Source organism: Balaenoptera musculus, chromosome 6 (assembly GCF_009873245.2).
Source record: "Balaenoptera musculus isolate JJ_BM4_2016_0621 chromosome 6, mBalMus1.pri.v3, whole genome shotgun sequence".
Taxonomy (NCBI): domain Eukaryota; kingdom Metazoa; phylum Chordata; class Mammalia; order Artiodactyla; family Balaenopteridae; genus Balaenoptera; species Balaenoptera musculus.
This window is the reverse complement of record NC_045790.1, coordinates 46,502,885-46,526,492: the sequence shown is the minus strand read 5'-3', so window position 1 is coordinate 46,526,492 and position 23,608 is coordinate 46,502,885. Positions and strand designations below refer to the sequence as shown.

General features: G+C 38.3%; 1 protein-coding gene across 2 annotated transcripts in view; it reads left to right on the top strand.

Annotated features, from left to right (window-relative positions):
• FOCAD (focadhesin) overlaps nt 1-23,608 on the top strand; it is a 318,822-nt gene that overhangs the window by 4,754 nt on the left and 290,460 nt on the right. Inside the window, exons 1-2 of one of the 2 annotated variants that reach the window (XM_036855060.1) lie at nt 21,131-21,222; nt 22,360-22,448. In XM_036855060.1, the coding sequence (XP_036710955.1) occupies nt 22,392-22,448 (57 nt within the window). In that variant the 5' untranslated portion in view covers nt 21,131-21,222; nt 22,360-22,391. Of the gene's footprint in view, nt 1-21,130; nt 21,223-22,359; nt 22,449-23,608 lie in introns of those variants that run through there. The other variant, XM_036855059.1, reaches the window with a different exon arrangement.

Here is a 23,608-nt window from a genome sequence, read left to right as displayed (position 1 = left end):
GATGGTGGTTGAAGTGATGGAATGTGAGGTTTAGACTGGATAGAGGTGATGACCAGGCCAGGAGCAGGCTGAAAGACTGAGAGAAAATAATTGGTTCAAGGGATTAGAAGTCAGAATGAAGTAAATACACATGTGTAGGTAGGTATAAGGGAGATAGCTGATAGGATAGAAGTACTCTGTAGTCTGAGTAGAATATTGGAGTTTCAGATTTTTAGAGTGCTGATGGAGTGTAGGGTCTGACCATGGATGTAGATGGCTGAAATGGAGGTGACATGAAGGTGTTAAAGAACAATGAGACTGGTGTGTTGGATGAATCACTCACCTAGACGTTGACCCCAGATGATTGTGTACCCAGGGTGGAGAGAGAGACTATGAGATAGACCATCGTTTCTGAGGTTTTAGATTGCCAGTGGTAGTGATCAGTATACATGAGAGATGAAGATACCTGGATATGCACCCTCAGAGGTGTGGGGTAGATGGTATGGAAATATTCTTCTGAGCCTTGGAGCTTGGAAGGATGATTAGCCTTCAATGAACTGGCCAGCAAAGAAGAAAAGTCTAGTTTTTGTAGGCCTAAGAGGTAGGGGAAACATCTAATGACGAGGCTGAGCATCTAATAACAAAACTCATTGACCATGGTATCCGAGTCCAAAAGGTTGGGACTGTTTAGTGTTTAGTGAGGAGGAAGGCAGGTTAGAAAAAAGTTAGATTTGAGCGTGAGGGTGACAGTTTTTCTGAAGCGCATGGCTGGCTTTGAAGTTAAAAATGGTAGTTTGGATTTCAGGTTTTGGTGAAGCCTCCTGTTATCAACTTTATCCATCAAATAATTACAATTTCAGTAGTAGGATAGCAGGTATAGAACTAGTTCCAAATTTTAAAATAACATATATCTCCAATGAATATTTATGTTACGAGAAAGGAGAGGGTTTTTGCTTTTTGCACCTCTTTTTGACCTTTGGACTTCCAAAATATTTTGGCAAATACAGTTGACCCTTGAACAACATGGGTTTGAACTGAGAGGATCCACTTATACTTGGATTTTTTTCAATAAATATGTGCTACAGTACTACATGATCCATGGTTGGTTGGATTCATGCATGTGGAACCGTGGGTAGGGAGGGCCGACCGTAAAGCCGTATGAGAGTTTTCCACTGCAGGGAGGGTCAGCGCCCCTCAGCGCCACATTGTTCAAGAGTCAGCTGTACTTCTCATCACATGTGACAACTCCCATCTATTAGGATGCCTGGAAGGTTATGTTGAGCATTTTTAGGTTGGTTCTGGTCTCGGAGGTGTGAAAAATGCCTTGCTAACTGATGACAGTTGCCATGGATGTGGGAGGTGGGTGTACCTGATTTCCCTCTGATTTCCCTCCTATTATTTTAGGACTGAGAGTCTTGTGGAATAATAGTCTCTGTGTTTCTAAGGAGAATTCCTCACTCATGCACGAAGATTCCTTTCTCCTACTCCAGGATTTGGCTCCAGCGTCTCTCTCTCCTGCAAGATCACATTTTCCCTCATTACTGGATTATTCCCTTCAGTATCTAAACATGCTGTTATTTCTCCTACCTTAAAATAATTACTCTTTCTTGACCCCATTTCCTCCTTATGCCACCACACAACTTCCCTTTATGGCAAAACTTATACTCATGTGTCCGATTACTTCCTCCCATTTGTTATTAAACTCACTTTCATCAGACTTTCTCCCTTGCTACTCTAAAAAAAAATTGCTTTCCTCAAAGTCACTAATGACTTTCATTTTGCTAAGTCCAAAGATCTGTTTTTAATCCTCATCTTTTACTTGACAGATCGTTTTCCCAACTTTATTGACATATGATTGACACATAACTTTGTGTAAGTTTAAGGTACAGCATGTTGATTTGATACATTTGGAAGTTGCAAAATGATTTCCACCATAGTATGAGCCACAGCCTATATCCTGTCACATAGTTACCATTTCCTATCAGCAGTTTTGGAAACAGTTGATCACTCTCTGCTTCTTAAAATACTCTCTTCCCTTAGTATCAAAGATGCTACCCTTCCTGGTTTTCCTCCTACCCCTCTGCTCCTTTTCAATTCCTTTACTGGTTCTTTCTTATCTCTCTGACCTCTCAATATTGAAGAGTTCCTGGGCTCAGTCCTCATGGTCCTAAATACTAGCTTTAAATACTAATAATACCCTATTAGCCCCCAAATTTACTTATATATATAAATATATAAAATATGTACTTATATATGTATATTTGCCTGGACCTCTTCCTTTGAACTCTAGACTCTGTGTATCCAGATGCCTACTCAGCATTTCTTTTTGGATGACTAATAGAAATCTCAAATTCACCTCCTGATTTTCTTCCTATACCTGCTTCATCTGTGGTCTTCCCCATCTCAATTCGTGGAAACTTTACCTTTTCCATGACTTGGGCGAAAAACCTGGGTGTCATCCCTGACTCATCTCTCACAAGCCACCTGTAAACTATTAGGAAAGCCTATTGGCTGTCCCTTCACAATATGTCTAGACTCTGAGTACTTCTCACTACCCACTGCTCTCACTCTAGTCTAAGCCTCCATTGTCTATGTCCTTGATGTTGTGACAGCCTCTGTATCAGTTATCTATTACCACTCACCGTCGGAATTTAGTGGCTTAAAGCAACAATCATTTATTTATGGTTCTGGGGCTGGCAATTTGGATCAGGCTTGGGGAGGTCGGGGTGGGGGGAGTTCTTTTGCTGGTGGACTCACTCATGTAGCAAATGAGTGGATTTGGAGGCTTCAGCTGGGATGGCTTATCTCTGCTGCACCGGGACCAATAAGCTGTCCCATGCTTCTTAACACAGTGGTCTAATAGAGCCAAGAGAGGGAGAGGGAGCTGTATGGCCTTTTGAGATATAGACTAAGAATTCCCACAACTTCACTTCTCCCACTGTTGTTCATAGTTACAAAGACAGCCCAAATCCAAGGGGATGTTGAAATAGACTGCTTACGAGAGGAGCAGCAAAGGTACTTTGTAAGGAAATGTGCATACAGGAACAGGGAAGAATTTGGGGCCATTTTTTTGCAATCTGCCATAGCCTCCTAACTGATCTATTCTCTCTTTGTCTCCTACCATATAGTCAGCAGAGTAGCCAAAGTGATTATTTTTAAAACATAAGTTAAGATTTCTTCTCTCTTCCAAAACCCTCTGATGGCTTCCCATTGCCACCCAAAGTAAAAAGCAAAGTCTTTACTGTGGGCTGTGAGGCTTGCCACCATCTGACCCCTTTATTGCTTCTCCAACTTCATTTCCAACTACTCTCCCCTCACTCACTAACTCTGCTCAGTTAGCCTCTTTGCTCTTCCTCAAACATCTGACGCATGCTCTCACCATGGTTTTTTTTTTTTTAAATAGATCTTTATTGGGGTATAATTGCTTCACAATACTGTGTTAGTTTCTTTTGCACAACAAAGTGAATCAGCTATATGTATACATATATCCCCATATCTTCTCCCTCTTGTATCTCCCTCCCACCCTCCCTATCCCACCCCCTAGGTCGTCACAAAGCATTGAGTTGATCTCCCTGTGCTATGCAGCAGCTTCCCACTAGCTAGCTATTTTACATTTGGTAGTGTATATATGTCCATGCCACTCTCTCACTTCATCCCAGCTTCCCCCTCCCCCCACCACGTGTCCTCAGGTCCATTCTCTACGTCTGCGTCTTTATACCTGTCCTGCCACTAGGTTCATCAGTACCATTTTTTTTTTTTTTAAGATTCCATATATATGTGTTAGCATACAGTATTTGTTTTTCTCTTTCTGACTTAGTTCACTCTGTGTGACAGACTCTAGGTCCATCCACCCCACTACAAATAACTCAATTTCGTTTCTTTTTATGGATGAGTAATATTCCATTGTATATATGTGCCACATCTTCTTTATCCATTCATCTGTTGATGGACACTTAGGTTGCTTCCATGACCTGGCTATTGTAAATAGTGCTGCAGTGAACATTGTGGTACATGAATCTTTTTGAATTATGGTTTTCTCAGGGTATATGCCCAGTAGTGGGATTGCTGGGTCGTATGGTAGTTCTATTTTTAGTTTTTTAAGGAACCTCCATACTGTTCTCCATAGTGGCTGTATCACTTTACATTCCCACCAACAGTGCAGGAGGGTTCCCTTTTCACCACACCCTTTCCAGCATTTATTGTTTGTAGATTTTTTGATGATGGCCATTCTGACTGGTGTGAGGTGATACCTCATTGTAGTTTTGATTTGCATTTCTCTAATAATCAGTGATGTTGGACATCTTTTCATGTGCCTCTTGGCCATCTGTATGTCTTCTTTGGTGAAATGTCTACTTAGGTCTTCCACCAATTTTTTAATTGGGTTGTTTCTTTTTTTGATATTGAGCTCCATGAGCTGTGTGTATATTTTGGAGATTAATCCTTTGTCCGTTGTTTCATTTGCAAATATTTTCTCCCATTCTGAGGGTTGTCTTTTCGTCTTGTTTATGGTTTCCTTTGCTGTACAAAAGCTTTTAATTTTAATTAGGTCCCATTTGTTTATTTTTGATTTTATTTTTATTACTCTAGGAGGTGGGTCAAAAAAGATCTTGCTGTGGTTTATGTCAAAGAGTGTTTTTCCTGTGTTTTCCTCTAAGAGTTTTATAGTGTCTGGTCTTACATTTATGTCTCTAATCCATTTGGAGTTTATTTTTGTGTATGGTGTTAGGTAGTGTTCTAATTTCATCCTTTTACATGTAGCTGTCCAGTTTTCCGGCACCACTTATTGAAGAGGCTGTCTTTTCTCCACTGTATGTTCTTGCCTCCTTTGTCGTAAATTAGGTGACTACATGTGTGTGGGTTTATCTCTGGGCTTTCTATCCTGCACCATTGATCTATATTTGTTTTTGTGCCAGTACCATACTGTCTTGATTACTGTAGCTTTGTAGTATAGTTTGAAGTCAGGGAGCCTGATTCCTCCAGCTCTGTTCTTCTTTCTCAAGATTGCTTTGGCTATTCAGGGTCTTTTTAAAAAAATATTTATTTATTTATTTATTTTGGCTGCACTGGGTCTTAGTTGCAGCACATGGGATCTTCGTTGCAGCATGCGAGATCTTCAGCTGTGGCATGGAGGCTCTTAGTTACGGACGTGGACTCTTAGTTGCAGCATGCATGTGAGATCTAGTTCCCCAACCAGGGATCAAACCTGTGCCCCTTGCAGTGGAAGCACAGAGTCTTAACCACTGGACTGCCAGGGAAGTCCCCAGTTTGAATTTTTTTAGGCAAGAATATTCTTGGAGGGTTCTGTGTATGTCTTCTTATTCCTTCACATCATAAGGACACAATGTGTGGTTTCTCACTTTTAATGATGCTAAGAGGAATCACTGGGTTCAGGTGGTATCATTCAGAGCCCTCTAATATAAAGTTCCCATCATCCTTTAACTTAATTGTTTTAGCAACAATTGATTCACTCACAAATCAATTAGATATTAACAAAGTGACTTCATATTTTTAAAGATTTTTTTTTTAAGAAATGAATACATTTTCATTTTCTTCACATTTCTCTTTACAGTATCACTTCACAACCAATTTTTCCCATTCCCCCTCCCTGAATCCTAAATTTGCTCACATTCACAGTGCCTTCAGAATGTAGTGAACATTTAACATAAAGCTTGGAAGGAGTTATGAAATGGAATGGACAATGAAGGCTGAGTGAATAGGGAAGTAAGGATTATCTACCCACCTACATACTAATTTGCCTGTCTCCCCTCCCTCCTTTATATCTCTGTCTTTTTACTTTGTGAGATTTTCCGCTATGTAGGATAGTTAGGGTTTAGCAGGCCACTGAGGCCTTATGGGGATTAGAAAGTGGGGCATGTGCTGACAGCAGCATTGGTATTGGGTATGAATTGAATGCAAATCCAGGCTAGAGCTAAGCATACAAAATTTAACATTTGTTTTGTTATAGTGAACATTGGTTTCAAATAAAATTGAGAAGAAGATGAAGCTTGTACTCTCTGCACTTAGCACCCTTTTGTCATGTAGCCTTTCCTTCCTGACATAGACAAAAGTAAATTGCACCCCATGGATTTAGGAGACTTGCGCATTGCTGCACTGTTTCAAAAACAAGACTCCTTTAGTCTTCTGCGTGTCAGTATGTGACTGCATCTTTCTTCCACTTTTCTGAACCGAAAACCTGGGAGTCATCCTTCACTCTTCTTACATTCCACATCCAGTCCATTAGCAAATTCTGTCAAAATATGTGTAAACTCTGACCTCTTACCATCTCCACTGCTGTTCTCTTTGTCCAAGGCAATATGGTTTCTTTCCTGGATTATTGCCATTATCTCCTAACGGGTCTCCTCTTTCCCATCCTTGCTCACTTATGGCCTGTTCTCCAGAGAAGCCAGAATGAACTTTTTAAAATGACTGTCAAGTATGCCATCCCCTTGTCCCAAAGCATCTAGGACTACCTGTGCCACACAGGAACATTCAGAGCCCACAGCGTCTACAAGGGCTTCTGTCATCTGGGCCACTGCTTCACTCTGTCATCTCTCACTGCCCAGCTTGCACACTTGCACCAACCATACTGGTGTCCTTGGTCTTCCCTGAATTTGCCACATGTGCTTCTACTTCAGGGTTGTTGCCCTTAGTGTTCCTTCTGTCTGGAATGCTCATTATTTCCTCCCAGTCTGTGTCCAAATGTCACTATATCAGAAAGACCTTTCTTTATTCTTTGACAGATGCCAAAACATGTAAAGACCACCCGAAAATTTATCTATCGATGACAACAGTTTTTTAGGTATTATGTTGTATATGCATTTTTGGAAAGTTAAAGGAAAAATTAAACTCTTTGTATTGTAATTTAAGCAATTAAAAATAACTATCCTTTATAAAGTTCAGTCATGCTAGATGAATAAGTTTTACATATCGGCTCCACAACGTAGTGCCAATTGTTAACAGTACGGTATTGTGCTCTCCAAAAAACTAAAACAAAAGGACACAAGGGAACTTTGGAAGGTGTTGCATATGTCTATTATGTTGATTGTGGTGATGGTATCACGGGTGTTTGCACATGTCTAAACTCATCAAATTGCACACATTAAATAAGTGCATTTCTTTGTACATCAATTATACTTCAATAAATCTGTTAAAAAATACCTCTGTCGACTGAGGCCAACATCCTTGATTAAAATGAGATTGGAGGAAGTTGAACACACTGGAGGAACACTTAATTTTTTTCAGGGATAGATGGATTAATCTTTTGGCAAACAATTTAGAATCAAAGGTAATTCTGTTAGCTTAGTTGTTTGGAACTCTGCAGGACCATTACAGCATCTAATAACTCAAAGGTGTGACTGTCTCATTAAATAGCTCTTAATAAGCAGTGTAATTGGATCAAGTGAGGCTTTTTATCTTGGTATGTGCTGTGGTGAAACTGCCTCTTTAGACAGTGATAAAAGACCATGGTTTCAAGTGAATAAATAAGATCACAAATTTTTTTACTGAGACTAAAAAATTGATCTTACATTTTTATTTGAAGAGAATTAATAATTTCTATTTAATGTAAAAAAGTAATGTATGCCCATTGTAGGGGGGCAAATTAAATGTAGCAAATATAAGGAGAGGAATAGTATGTAATCAGTCATCAACTTATTAACCAGAAATGAACTTAACATTTTTGCATATTCACTTTTTTCCTTAATCTTGTGTCTTTATATCTATAATTTAAACTTGGTTGTGTTCACCATTGTGTATAAAAATTTCTTTCAATTTTTTTACTCTGTCATGAGCATTTCTTTATATTATTAAAACTCTTTATGTTTTTCACATTACTAATCAATATTTTACCTGCATATTCCTCAGCTTACCTTTTATTTATTTATTTTTTAAATTATTAGCACCTTTAATTATTATTTATTTATTTATTTGGCTGTGTTGGGTCCTCGTTTCTGCGCGAGGGCTTCCTCTAGTTGCGGCAAGCGGGGGCCACTCTTCATCGCGGTGCGCCGGCCTCTCACGATCGTGGCCTCTCTTGTTGCGGAGCACAGGCTCCAGACGCGCAGGCTCAGTAGTTGTGGCTCACGGGCCTAGTTGCTCCGCGGCATGTGGGATCTTCCCAGACCAGGGCTCGAACCCGTGTCCCCTGCATTAGCAGGCAGACTCTCAACCACTGCGCCACCAGGGAAGCCCGACCTTTTATTTTTTATTTTTTTATTTTTTTAAAGATTGATTGATTGATTGCTATGTTGGGTCTTCGTTTCTGTGCTAGGGCCTTCTCTAGTTGCAGCAAGCGGAGGCCACTCTTCATCACGGTTAGCGGGCCTCTCACCATCGTGGCCTCTCTTGTTGCTGAGCACAGGCTCCAGACGCACAGGCTCAGTAGTTGTGGCTCACGGGCCTAGTCGCTCCGCGGCACGTGGGATCCTCCCAGACCAGGGCGCGAACCCGTGTCCCCTGCATTAGCAGGCAGATTCTCAACCACTGCGCCACCAGGGAAGCCCCTTAGCTTACCTTTTAGATCAATCAGTGAATAACTTTGCCCAAGAGATGCTTGCTATTAAACCTTTTGTATTCTTACACTTTTGAAATGGGAGGTGAATAGAACTTGAAGCATGTATGCCACACTTTGGGATATAGCCAAGAAGTGCCAAACACTAAGGTCAAATGATCAGTAAGTACCCTAACTGCCCACTCCCATAGAGTGGGTTAGTTTTGTACCTACCCCAGACTTTCAGCTTTATTGTGCTAAGTTCTCTATGGAATTGAGTATGGTGGGTTGGGGCTTGGGGAGATGCTTGTGGTCCCGGGAACCATGCAGATTCTGCCTTATATCTGAGGCTTTGCTCCAGAGCTGATCTGGCCTTTGAGGACCTTTGTATCAGTTTGGAGGTAAGACAGATTGGGAGCAATTTCATAAATAGAGTTTGAATTTGGACTGAGAGGCAGAAGTAGTTTTTGAGATTGAAATGGAGCTCTGAGCACTGGCTTCATTGTGAGTTGCTGGCTCGCTGCTGTTCATCTAGTCAGTCATTTACTTCCAGCATAGTGTTGAAAATTTCCATTGAACCCTGTACGTGAGAAAATTGTATGTATTGGTTTTAAAATTTGTGCAATTAAAAATAATTGTCACGGACAGCTAGGTGTTCCTCCTCCTCCCCTCCCCCTCCTCTTTCCTTCCCCCCCCTCCTCCCCTTCCCATTCCTCCTCTTCTTCTGCTAACTGGATACTAGCATTTCATTGCAGGATCCTTTTCTTGAACATACTGCTTGGTGTCTCTGTACTAATGTGAAAGGATTTACTAATGATCGTCTGCCCAGTATAGTTGTGAAGGTTAACTAATATCTGATTATTAAGAACCCTACAAGTAAAAACAGGCATGAATACTGCTAGCTGTGTAATGGAAAATTAGTAAATGTTACTTCATTGGGTAATTATGTGTTTAAAATGCCTTTACCCCAGTGGGAAATACACAGAGGTAATACTGCGGGCTTTTAAAGGGTTGTAATACATAGCAGATTAAGAGTATAGCTATGATAAATAATAGCTGTCAACTGAAGCATTCATGTAAAACTTATGATGTATTCAAGTAACAAAGACCCATTTTCCATCTCTATTAGATTCAGCTGGAAACAGTGATGAAGCAGTCTTGTGTTTACATGTGTTCTTTGACCTTTTATTTTATTTTCATAAGAAGATGTACCAAAATGAGTAACAGTGTGATAAAATCTCACTAATTTGGATTCTGCTGATTTGGGATTTGGGCTTGGCTGAAGTTCATCTTTATGCTCCCTATACAGAAGTTATTTGCTTAGTTTTAAAAAAGCCGGGAAAAAGGAGTCGGTCTAAAAAGAGCTAATTATTTTCAAACCCTAAATGTGTTGATAACTGAATCTGCTTACTGTATTAATTTGAAAATAGAGTCATTTACAAACTTATTTATTTATTTTTGATGTCTGGTTCTTATTAATTTATTTTGGTCTGTTTCATAATTATCGAGAGAGATTTGGATATAGATTCTTCTCTATCTCTCACTTTCTGTTTTGGAAAGTTGATCTGAAAACAAAATAAACAGTAGAATTCTGATTCTAACATTTTTTTGAGTCTATTGTGTATTAGGTACTCTGCTAAACACAGTAACTCAAAAAACATTAATTAACTGCTTATTACATGCCAGGCCCAGCAGGAGGTGAACAAGGCTCAGCTGTTTCCCCCAAGAAACTTGAAAGTCCAGGAGAATAATGCAGCAGGCTTGGTCAGTGAGGAATCCTTCTTGCTTGAGATACTCCTTCAGTAGTGTGCTGTTGCTACACAGATAGAGCTAGCCCCTTCAGAATGAGATGAGGAGATCTACATCGTGAGGATTGGTGACAGTCCTCTCAGAGCTGGAAGGGGCATTAGAAATTGAGCCTAGCTCTGCAGTATGGCCCCTGTACACCATATCCTCATATTCTCCTTGCATGGAGCGTGATACCAAGTCATAGTTCAAGCTCTGCATTCTGAGGCAGCTGCAGGAACTGAGAACATTCAGTGGCCTCCTCTTGATCTTCCTGGTTCTGAACGTTTCTTCCCGAACATTCCACTGTTATTTCAAACTCCTGCATGTTTTTAGAAGTGAAAGCGTCCCCTGTCTCATTGAGATGTGTCTTGAGCTGTCACATGGTTGGGGCTACGTGCCAGCCAAGCGTTCATTTGGCAGCCGTGTAGCCATCTGTGTCTGTGCGGTAGTGTTTGAGCAATTATTTGGGCAATGATTGCTTTCATCTATTTCAGTGAATATTTACTGATTTTAAAATATGGAAAATTAAATACGAAAGCCTTGATATCAATGGCAAGAAGCATGGACTTACTACAGATTGATACCAGTCGCCATGATGAAAGTGACCAGTCTTTATCCTTTGTTAGGTACTCATTGGACTTAAAGTGAATGATCAACAACGAAATACAAGTATAAAATCTTAAAACATATACAGATGTGGGAGATGTGTTGCTGGTGATGGTGCCACAGGATGAGGGTTAAGTTTGGATTGATAATTTTTGTGTTTTGTGCTCGGCATGGAGCAGCCCTTTAATATGTGACTTTCATGCATCAGACTTGATTACACGTTTTTAGGATTGCAGTATATGCAAAGGTGCAGAGCTGTTTGCGGATGCTGATGAGCTGCCTTGGGAACTTGATCTAACACTGTATATCCAAACCTAGGTTTTTGTTTTGGTTTTTAAAGATTTGCTTGATTCCCTGGGATGCAGCAAGATATAATAGAAAAAAACAATGTGTTGGATTTAGACCAAGAATCATAATACCTAACATCTAAAAAGTGTTTGTTATGTGCCTGGTTCTGAGTGAATTGCTTTAATGGATTATTTTAATTTTTCAGGAACTCTGTGTCAACTATACTTTATAGAGGAGTGGTTAAGAATGTGAACCTTGACTCACATTCATAGGCTGCACGGTTCATATCCATGCTCTGCTTCTTACATAATTAGGCAGTTAATTTTGACCTTTGCCTCACACGGTTTTTCATATGAAAATGAGGATAATAATAGTTCTCACGTCATGGGGTTTTGAATATTGGGTGAGAGAACACATGTAAAGAGCTTCAACTATGCTTGCCTGGCACACGGTAAAATTCTCCATAAATCCTGGCTGTTAATACCACTGTATAACCTCAGGCAAGTTACTTCCTCTCTGAGCTCTTATTTTCTCATACTGGAAATGGAGTTAATAGTATCTACCTCAGAGTTATTGTGAAGATCCAATGGGATTAGTTACTTATAGTGTTTTGTGGATGTTGTGGCACATAGGAGCTGTTTCATCCAACATGGTGTTCTGAATCTCATGTTGTGCTTTGTGTTCATTCAGTGAATCTTTATTGAGCAGGTACTTGTTATATGCTGGGGTATAGTGGTCAAAAAGAGAGTCCAGGTCCTTGCCATCAGGAGTTTGCATTTCACTGGGAGGTGGAGAGAGAGGCAGCAGAAATACTATATGATGATCGTTTGAGATTGCGACCAAAGCTATGAATGATACAATAGTGGGTCACTGAGGGTAGGGAGTGGGGAAGCACTTGGGGCTGGGGGGTAGGGGAGGCTCAAGGGAAGATGTGAACAGTGAGAGGAGTCAGCTGTTTAAACAGCAAGGACACAAACACTTGAGGCTGAGGGGCCTAAGCGTTCCAGACCTGCACATCGAAAGAACTTGGGAGGCTCACGGAGCAAACTGGAGGTCATTGTGGCTAAAGCTCCTTGACTGAGGGACAGGTGTGAGACCAAATCATGTAGGACCCTTTGGCCGTGGTTTGGATTTTGAATTTTATTACAAAGTGCAGTGGGATGCTGTTGAAAGGTTTTTCAGCAGGTGAGTTAGAAGTCAACTATATATTTTGAATGGGAATTTCATGCCTTTCCTAACCGTGGGCGCTGGTGTCTTATTTCTCTAGCTGGTGACTTACATACAGAGTCCCATCCTAGTCTTTGATTAGAGATGCTCTACTTATCCCTAAAACTTAAATTCTTTTCCATCATTCGCTTCCCTTGACTGTCCTACATGGTATCAAGGGAGGGAGGAAACACACATTTTTAGAGTACATAGCTACTGTGTCAAGCTCCTCTTGGCTTTCAGGCTTACTTCATATTGTTATTTATGCCACCTTGTGAGGCAGGTGGCCCCAGATTTAACCAGTGAGGAAACAGGCTCCAGATAGTAAGTGATTAACCTAAGTTTTAATGCCTAGTGGTGGAGTCAGGTTTTGCAACCAGCTTTGTTTTTCCTGCTCCCTGACCCTCCAACCCCATGCATTTTTCTCTCTGTGTCAGGTTGCTCTGTCATCATGGTGGTAGGGGTATGTAAGACTAAGCATAATCAAATTAAAGACGTTTTCTCATCTTCACTATGGATAGTCGTAGGGTTTGCAAAAGAATATATGACATTGCTTCACAATGCCCTATTCATCTTATTCATTTGAACAGTTTTAGAGTGGTTCTTCTAACAGTGTGGTGATGATGTTGTTTTTGTGATTGTGTCCATTCAGGCCTGGAATATAGAGATATTCTCCACCTTGGGCCACACTGAGTTAGTTAACAGCAGGGAAATTTACTGTCTTCCTATAAAATTCCTTGGCCCATCTGATCTTCAGCTTTCGTTAGTACTAAGAGTGTAAGTTAAAATAATTCTATTCCATTCGATATGATTTTAATAATTTAGTTTTCATGAAAAATAAGAAATGAGTTTGGCCAGTTTGCAGCAATCAAGAAAAATGTTGCCATTTAACTTGTCATCAGTCTACATAATTCTTTTCGAGAGTGAGAGTTTTTATTTTGGTATAAAATTTCCCAGGAGTCTAAAGTAGGAAAATAATAATGGTTATATTTCTCCTTGAAAATGAAGGAAGATTTTTAAATGGTCTAGAGTTAATTGAATCTATCTAGTTAAATTACATTGACCCCTTTTCAATATTACTCTTTCCATAAAGCATTGGTAAAATGGCTAACAAAGTAGTCTTTTATCATTTCTAAAATTTTTCTAGTTTGTTGCTCACTTAATGACATCTGTTAATGATGGATTTCTATGCTTATAGTGATTTGGGTTTTAGAAAGTCATATCCTCTATTTCTAAAGAATGTGTAAGTATTTGAATAAAGATTTTCATATTTTTGGTAACTTTATTCAAATTACAAAAACACATATTCTTGTGAAAAAATTAGAAACTAGGAACAAGCAAAATTAAAAATCACCCATAATTTATGTTTTCCAGGCTTTTCTATGTACATATGTGCCCAGACTACCTGGATTTGAATTTCAGTTTATTGTATGACCTTGGGAAAGTTATCTGTCTTTTCTGTGCCTCAGTTTCTTCTTCTGTAAAATGAGTGCCTATTTCATAGGGTATTGTGAGGATTAAATGAGTTAATAAATGTGAAGTGCTGAGAATATTGCCTGGCCCCCAGGTGAGAATCACACATGTGGGTTTTTTTCTTTTTTAACTTTATAATGGAAAATTTCAAACATATATAAACATAGAATAGTATTATGAACTCCAATGTACCCATCTATTATCAACATTTAGATGTTCTTGTTTTACTTATCATTTCTTCTTTTTTTTTTTTTCCCTGGAGGGACAGTGGTATACTTCAGTTTGTGCCATATTAATATTTGCTAAGAAGTAAATTATTTTAGAGAACCAGTGCGCAAAATTTGAGTCATTTTTTAGGGGAGGAAATACAAATCAAATACCTATAAAACACATTCTGTGGTGTTTTAGTAAATTTTAGTTAACTGAATGGCATTAAAAGTAATATGATGAATACAGAGATTTTAGCTATTCAGATTAGACATTTTTTTTTTTTTTTTTAGATTAGACATTTTTTGGTCAGTAAGGTCTTCAGAATGATTGGGCATCAGTTTTATTATAAATATACAGTAAAGATTATTTTGTATCAACATAAAATACTTATTTAAAAATGTACTGAGCAATTTGAGAAATTATTCTTTTGGTGGAGCAAAAATATTTAAAAATTATAACATTAGAAAAAGTAATCTCATAAAGGAGCTAATTTGATGACTTCTTTGAAGACTTAGGTTGGATACTGTAAAAATTCTAGAGATAAATCATTCTTTAGATTTTAAAAATCACTATTTTTCATCTGCATTCCCTTGTATATTTAACATATAAATACATACACATAAAAGACACTTTAGAAAAGATAATCCAAGAATAATTGAAGAAAATATTGTAACAAATCAGACATTATTGAAGTTGGTGGTTTTGTTTCTTACTTTCATGCCTGGTTCTCCTGGACAGTAATAAGCTCTAACTTGGTATTTCCTGCCTTTGATCTTATTTTAGACTCCCATTTCAAAATCTATGAGTAAGTAACATGTGATGTAACTGAGAAGAAACTAAATTGTAAAGGCAAGAATATGATAGTAATTTGATGTATTTTAGTAAATTGCAACCAGTGAGATAATCAGAACTTATAGTCACCTAAATTTGCTCAGCACTTGAATTACAGATCTTAAAATTCCTGGGACGTGATGCAGGAATGTGGAGTGCGCTGGTCATGCCTCATGTTACTGATAGTCCAGAGAAACACTGGATTGGGAGTCAAGAAACCTCCCTTCTCATGTGAACTGCTAGGATGAGTACCTTTTTGTTGAGTTGCTTAACCCCTCTGACATTGTTTCTCCAGTGACAAAAGTACAGAAGGGAGATGCTCTCAGGTCCAATATATTATTAAGGAAGTACTAGCTGCTGCAACAAACAGACCCCAAAATGCAATGGTTCAAACAAAGTAGAAGGTTTTTTTTTTTTGGAGTTTCAGGTTTGCAATTCTGCTCTAAGCTATCATTTAGGGCTCCTTCCATCTTGTTTCTCCAACCGTGTCCTAGAGGCATTGTCTTGATGCACATGATTGAATCTGAGTTGTTGCCAAGACCTGGTTTCTGTTGGGAATAGAGTGGAGGAAGCAGGTTGTAGCCTGGAATTGGCACATCATATCTGCTCAGATTCCACTGGGGAGAACTTGATCACATACACAGTCTCTGTAGCCATACTTGAGGCTACGAAATGTAATACAGCTGGTCAGGCTACAGTTTTATTAATATAGAAGAAAAGCACAGATATTGAAGGATAGTTAGCAGTCTGCCACGTCAATGCCGTTCCTGCTTTCTCTGATTGACCAAGTGGTTCTGTCATACCAGTAGGTTGACCTCTATCTCGTCTTGATTTTGAAATTAGTGCCGAAAATAAAAGTATTTCCTACTCTCAGCTTAATTTAATGATGACTTAGTGAATATAATGATTAAAAATCACTATTTTCTTACACTCGCTCTTTAGTATTAAAAACTTTCCATTGCAATTTTCCCATGACATTTCCATTTTTATGAATCATGTCGTTAGGAGGACTCCAATTGTCCTGTTAATTTGAGAGTGCAGGAGCCAGCTGGATTTTGAAGCTTTTGAAGGAAGAGCTGATGTTAAGCTCGAGTTTCTAGCAGTTTTCGGGATATAATAAAGGGTGATGAAACAGATTCCAGCTGCCAGGTACTAGAGAGGCTGTGGGACTCTTAGGGACTGAGAAGAGGTAGGTGAGAAGCTAAGCAGGTAGGAGAACAAGGAAGATATAAATATTGGGTGATTGAAAAGTTTTTTTCTTTTTTTCTTTAAGGGGCAGAGTGAAGCAACTAGGAGAGTCTGGAATATACCCCTGAGCCACAGTCTTGATAAACTTATAAGATCAGGTCAAATTTATTGATGGTGCACATCAGCTTTTCTATAAGCCATTAAAAAAAGTAATAAATTGTCAAAATATGTGTTAAAAATCCTCAGTCTGATGGTTCCATAGCTTAACTTGTGGGTGGAAGAAGCTAAGTAAATGCATAACTGATAATTGGAAGAGTTGATAAAGTGTTAGAAAGAAAAAAGTCCTAGTTGTGTCTCTGAAACAGGGTCCTGTTAATGTGAAGGAAGTTTACTTTTTATCAGTCTGATGATGACTTTGCTTTTGTAGACTAGCTTCCAGAATGTACTCTCTGTAGCCCTGACTTCCACCTGCATTGCTGCCCTGAGTCCTTCCTATATAGAAATTTGGTAGTCACGAGTGCTCAGAGTCAAGTCTTTCTCTGTGACCGTTGGACACCGGCCCCCGCAAACTACCCTGCATAATCCCTCTGCTAGGTTCCCATAGCACTTGTGAATATAATTACAGTTGACCCTAGAACAACATAGGCTTGAACTGCACGGGTCCACTTATACATGGATTTTTTTCAATAAATACTTTATTACAGTATTACACGATCAGTGGTAGGTTGAATCAGTGGATGAGAAACCATGACAGTGGAAGGCTGATCATAACGTTGTGTGCAGATTTTCACTTGTGCGGGGGTCAGCATTAGATAGATTTTTAACCCCTGTGTTGTTTGAGGGTCTACTATAGATAGATTCTTATCTTGTTTTTCAGATTGTATCCTTCATTTGAAGTTTGACACTAAATACTTTTGTGTGATCTATGGCTGTATATTATGGTATCCTAGGGAAACTATTGAGAAAGTTGAAAACCTAAGGTGCTTTATCTATCTGCTGCTCCTTTATTACTTCTAGAGTGCAATTGATTTATTTTTGGGGAAGTGTTCTTTTGAGGCTGAAACACCTTGGCAGATAAGATGATAATTGCTTGAGTTAAACAAATGCTTTGGTTCACTTGGAACTTAAAGACCTCATTAAAAATTCTCTTTCTGATTTAGATTCAGACAGACAAAAAAGGCACTATGATGGGTTAGAGATAAATCTTTTAAAATCAAATACTCTTTTTTGTAACGTGGTTTATGGAGCATATTGTGACTAGTTTCCTTTGAGTAATGAATGTCAGGGTAAGAAGTAATACATAAATTGTTTTCTTAAATGTATAAAATGCCCAAGGGACGTTGAGATTAAAAATAAAGTAGGACACATGCTACACTGCCAATGCTAAAGCAAAATATGTACTCATTTTGAAATTCCCTAAGAGAATATGATGTTTTGATACCTTGAAAGGCGAAGTGGTTGTGATTAACCTTGAAATATGTCTCCAGCAGGTGAAAGACACCTGCAGCTTGTAGCTCAAGGATAGCAAATCAAGGATGATATCAAATCATATTGCAGCTTTGGTAGTGGTTTTGAGAATGCCTAAGGAAAGATAGTTACTATAGATTTTAAAAACTTACTTATTCTCTAAAGTGTTGTACCAAAATTAGGACTGTCTTTTGTAAGTTTAGGTATTTGTCATCTATACTTAGACAATTTTGATAAAAACAGTACTCTTTTACTCCATTGGCCCACCTCGTGGAGACGAAGTCCTCTTTCCGGATGGCTCAGCTTCTTCATTGCCATAATAAGCTATTAGCCTAACCAGCTGTTTGTCTGGTCCCCAGAGCATTTTGGAATTCCATCATTCAGGCCTGAATCAGAGTATAACCCCACATTTCTTCTATTTAACTCTCTCACTCTTGACATTTGTGTAAGTATATTCTGTGATAGGTTGATAACCCTCTGTTTCTCTGGATACTCTAAAGTTGACTTTCTATTGAGTTAGGTTAGATCATCAGAAAACTCTGTACTTGGACCCCATTAGCTGAGAGTTTTTTATTTTCTGAATTACATGTTATGTTATAACCATGGCTTTCTCCAGGGTTTGTTTAAAAAAGAAGTAACATTAAAATTCCGTTTTGCTTATGTTATTGAGATTATTGTTTATTATATCACTCTGTATCCCATATAGAAAGCCTAATGTGAGAAATTTCCTTCAGAGTTTAGGGGCATGAAAAAGTTTGTTTTCTATGATAAAGAGAACTTTTTCATCTTTTAGATAATAAGACATGTATAATTTATCTTATTTATGTATTTACCTGGGCTTGGATGCACAGGGGCAGATTTGAATGTCAACTGTAGCAATTTTTGTCAACAAATTTTAGAAATTAATTAAAGAAATAGTCATTATGTAAACCAGGAGTCAGTAAACTACAGCCCACCTGCCCCTGTTTTTGTAAATAATGTTTTATTGGAACGCAGCCCTTGTCTGTGGCTGCTCTCCTGCTACAGTGGCAAATCTGAGTAGTTGCTATCTGACCCTTTACAGAAAAATATGAACAATCCTAATGTAAATAGTCACATGGTAGTATGGGTCAGACCAAATGCAGTAGCACTGAAGAAATATAAAGCAAGGCGATTGCTCTAAGATGTGGCTGCTTGGGAAAGACTTAACAGAGAAGACACGCTATGAAACGAATTTCATCTTTAAATAGTAGGAACATACAGAGGAGGACATTTTATATGGGAGACAACAGCATAAATAAAATCCCTTAGGGATGAGCAGATTTTTGAGCACACGGGACTATTCTGAAAATGGTTTTAACCAGATTGGAATTAGACAACAGTGAAAATGAAGTCGAATGTGTGAGACTGCTGTTGGAGACTTAAAACCTGGGAATCAGAATTTGCATTTAATCTGACAGCCTATTGAAAACCCACTATGAATTCTTTACAGGGAAATGATATGATGAAAATAGCATTTTAGGACAGTTAATCTGACAGCAGCGTACGGGATGAACTCAAGCACGGAGAACCCAAGATTAAGCAGTTACTGAAGGAAGCCTAGCATGAAGAACGAACATGATGAGTAGAGAAATGGAGAGGAAAGGTAGACTCTGAGATGCTGGAAAGAACAAAGCTGACTTTGTGACTGACTGGATTTAGAGAATGTTGGTGAAGAAAATTGTGAGAGGAGAATTGAGAGAAGATGTGCTGAAATGGAAACAGTTTTTATGAGAGAAAATATGTGTTTTGTTTTTAACCTCTCCAATTTCTGGTGTTTTAGAGCCTTATGAGAGAGAGTAGGGAAGTGTTTGGAGCTAGGGATGAGATGAAGGCTCCAGGAGAGTTTTCATGAAAGAAGCACAAGGCAAAAGGCTTGGGAGCACCTTCAGGAAGATGGTGTGTGAGAAGCAGAGTGGACAGAGGAATTGGAGGAGCCAGTAGAGCAGTGTTTGCAAAGGTGTATCCCAGGGAAGGCTGGTTATGTAGACTGTTAAAAGGTATTTTTAGAAAAAAGGTGGGCCATGACCAGATAAGTTTGGTAAACTCTGGGTTAAGCAAAGTTAATCAAACTTCTTGCTTTAGAACGTCTCAGATTCTTTAATAATACACACCATTATTTGTATCACCGACTAAGATCTGTCTCTCAATTATAGATTCATCTATCCAACTTTCTCCCTGACATTGCCACTTGGATATGCATTAAGCATCTAAAACTTACCTGTCCAGTGGAATTCCTAGTCTTCCCTCACAAAACTTATTTCCCTATCTCAGTTGATGGCAACTCCATCTTTTCCTTTTAGTAAAAAAACGCCATGGTAAGTAATATATACATGGTTTTGTTTAATGTGTAAAATGCCCAAAGGAATTAAAATTAAGAATAAAGTTGCTCAGATCAAAAACCTTGACGTCATCGTTGACCCTTTCGTTCTCCTATACTCTCATCTAATCCATTAGCAACCACATTGGCTCTGCCTTTGAAGATATCCAGAATCTGACCTCTCCTCGCCTCAGTGATTCTATTAAAATCTTACCACTTTTTTTTTTTTTTTTTCCTGTAGTAGTTAACAGTTTCACTCAGGAAAAATACATCTGTCCTTCCAGTGGCCTACAAGGCCCTCTGTGGTCTGGCTTCTCACTGACTCTGATTTACCATTCTCTTCCTCCTTCACTCTGTCCCTGACTCATCTTTTTCCTCTTTCTGGGATGGGTCTTAAGCAGGTTATTAGCTTAGGGCTTTTGCATTCACTGTTTCCTGTGCCTTTGACACTCCTTTCCCAGATTTGTGTGGCTAACTCCCAAATGTCACCCTCTAAGGTGACCACCATATTTAAATAGGAAGTGTGTCCACCCCTCATTTCTCATCCTCCCCCCCTTTATTCTGTTGGCTTTACTTTTTAAAAACATTTTTTTCTTCCAGTTTTATTGAGGTACAGTTGACATTTAGCACTGTATAAGTTTAAGGCATAGTGATTTGACTTATATACATAATCAAATGATGACCACAATAAGTTTAGTGAACACCCATTGTTTCATATGGATACAAAATTAAAGAAGTGGAAGAGAAATATGTTTTCCTTGTGATGAGAAGTCTTAGGATTTACTCCCTTAACATTGATATATAGCATCCAGCAGTGTTCATTACCTTTATCATGTTGTACGCGATAACCCCAGTACTTGTTTATCTTATAACTGGAAGTTTGTACGTTTTGACTGCCTTCATCCAGAGCCCACCACCCGCGCCTCTGGTTCCAGTTGCAAAATAAATGAGTCACAGGTATGAAATGTGTAGTGTGGGGAATATGTCAATAATTATGTAATAAATTTGTATGGTGATGGTAACTAGACTTATCGTGATCATTTTGAAATGTTTAGAAGTATCAAATCATTATGTTGTATAACAGGAACTAACATAGCGTTGTAAGTCAATTGTACTTCAAAAACAAACTCATAGAAAAAGAGATCAGATTTATTTTTTTCCATTGTATCACCTTCTAACATATTTCATGTATTATTTGGTTTTTTATTTACTCTTTGAATCTTCAAGATGGCAATATATGTCCCTACAAAATTCTTTTTTCCTCTCGAGGAGATCTCTATCTTGGGTTTCCCAGGCACACACTTTGGGAAATCCTATTGTGATGTCTTATGGAACAAAAGAGAAGAACATTTCAAAAAAGGTGAGATTAATACAACGGGGAAGTTGAAGAAATTTTGACCTGCTTAAAAGCTAATGAGTAAATTAGGCAGGGGACATGGTTGGCAGTCTTAGAACATGTTGCTTCAATGCTATGAAATGTCCAATTCAAGGGACTTTGCCGTAGCAAAGTTCAGATGTTGAGGAAGAAAGGTAGTATAAATTATTTATTCAGGGAGTTTGGCTTTGGAAGAAAGGGAGGAGAATAGTGAGAAAGAGCTGCAGGTTCAACACAAGAAGCTTCAGGAAAGCTTGGTTTTGTTGCCTGTTATTTTTATAAGGTGACTTAGAGAACAGTACTGACATAAACTTTTTTTTTAAGTTATACTGTAATAAATAGGTGGCCTAAAGCATCCTATTTTTTAGAGTGGTGTAATTTGCTGGGTTCAGTGCTGCATGGGAATTGGATAAATTGGGATCCTTGGGAAATCTTCTTATTAGTTCTGTGCCTCCACTTTGCCACCTGCCCTTCTCCATGATCTTGTTGTTGTTGTTGTACTTGAGAGCCCAGTAGGAGTGAGAGGTGTGATGTAAATATTAAAAGTTGGTGCTAATTGCTTGCTTGTTCCTCTTTTAGAAGACGCGGGATCTGTTTTGATGTGTGAGTTTCTAGGTCATATCTATACTTCCTGAAAAAGCTCACCAATGCTTCACACTTGTCACTAACAGTTGGATTCATGATGAAACGGAAGCTTGTACCAGAGTGAGGCATAATTTAAACAATTTTGTGAAAGTTTTGATTCTTTCTCCCTCAGAAGTTTTGATCCACAGAAGAATTAATTTCTATTTCAAACGTGTGGTTTAACTTTTAAAATCCTGTTATTTAGGCTTGAACTTTTGGATTTTTTTGTTTGTTTCTGTGGAGTGAATTCATCTGTTTCAGGATTTGCTCTAATGGGAAAAACTAAGAGCTGTTGGGCATTTTTAGTTTACTTATCAGTCATGGCATTTGAGGGCTGAAGTGGTTAGCAGGGAAGGGTATGCCAAGGGATTGCTCTGCAGAGCCCTGTGCTTTATGTCCATTGTTGTCTTTGGAATGAATTACTTTCATGTTATTTGACAAATAGTTGGTTTGAACTCCTTTTCCGGACTCACAAATATTCTTTTGTTTTGGTTACAGAATCTGCTTACGTACATGTGAGAGAAGTAAAAATGTCAGATGATATCAGGAAAAGGTTTGAATTTCCAAATTCTCTTATCCAATCACAGGTAATTTTATTTGTTTGTTTATGCTTCATGGTAACAAACAAACATTTTTGGTGGATTGTTAATTGAATTTTATATTTTTAACATTAAATATTTTTATTCTTCTATGTACTGAAATATATATTAATAAACAACTTTTACATCAGTTAATTTGAAAATTTATATTTGACATAGGAAAGTAAATATTGAAATTGACCAATCTCTGCTTTCATTTATGTCATACTTTTCTTCTTAGAGATAAAAACCTTGATTAACCCTTGAATATGTATTTTTTTGGTCTATAATTAATTATTGGGAACAGAATTAAATGGTTATACATCTACAGAGTATGAGAGATTAATATTGAAAAAGGTATATTCTACCGCAGTACAACATTAAGAATAAAGATTTTTATAATAATGACATTCAGTAGGTAAAATATCCTGGGTTAAAAAATTGGATCTACATGCTAGCTCAGGTAGAAGATTGTGATAATTTATTTTAGAAGAGCTTTTCAGTTATTAGGGTTAAAACAGAACTGATTTTCTGGTTAGCCTTCAGCTAACTAGAAGCATTCCTGTTAATCAAGGTACCATAATAGCTACCGTCTTTTCTTGTGAGAGTAAAGTTAAGGGGCCAACAGAAGCCTGCCTGAAGACTTACCAACGTACAGCGTCTTGGATACTTTCAACAGTTACCTTCGGAGATGCCTGCTGTGGGAATTGACTTAGCTGGGTAGTGGGGAACCCTTCCATGAGGAGTAGAACACTCCTTATGCAAGATTCCCTTCTACCTGACTGGGTTGGAGTCATATCCTGTGCAGCACAGGCGCTTACCATGAGGAAGAAGATGAATGCTTTGAGGATGCTGTCCGCAGTTTTTATTCTTCTGTACTTGGAGTCCCTTTATTAGCATAGATAAATCAAGAAATGCCTATTTGTGTTGCTGTTACAGTTAAGTGAAAAGTGTATTGTCTAGTGTACGATATCTATTTAAACTGTTCTGTTACGGAAAACTTAAGTAGCAATATAGGCTGATTTATACTTGGATTTTGTATTTTAAAATCAATTTAGGCTATATTCTCTGATTTGTTAGAGAGAGAAATTGGAAGGTAAATTAGAGAAATTGAATTTGGTGGGCAGTGGGGGGATGTTTATCATTAAGCTTTTTTCTTTTAGTCCTTT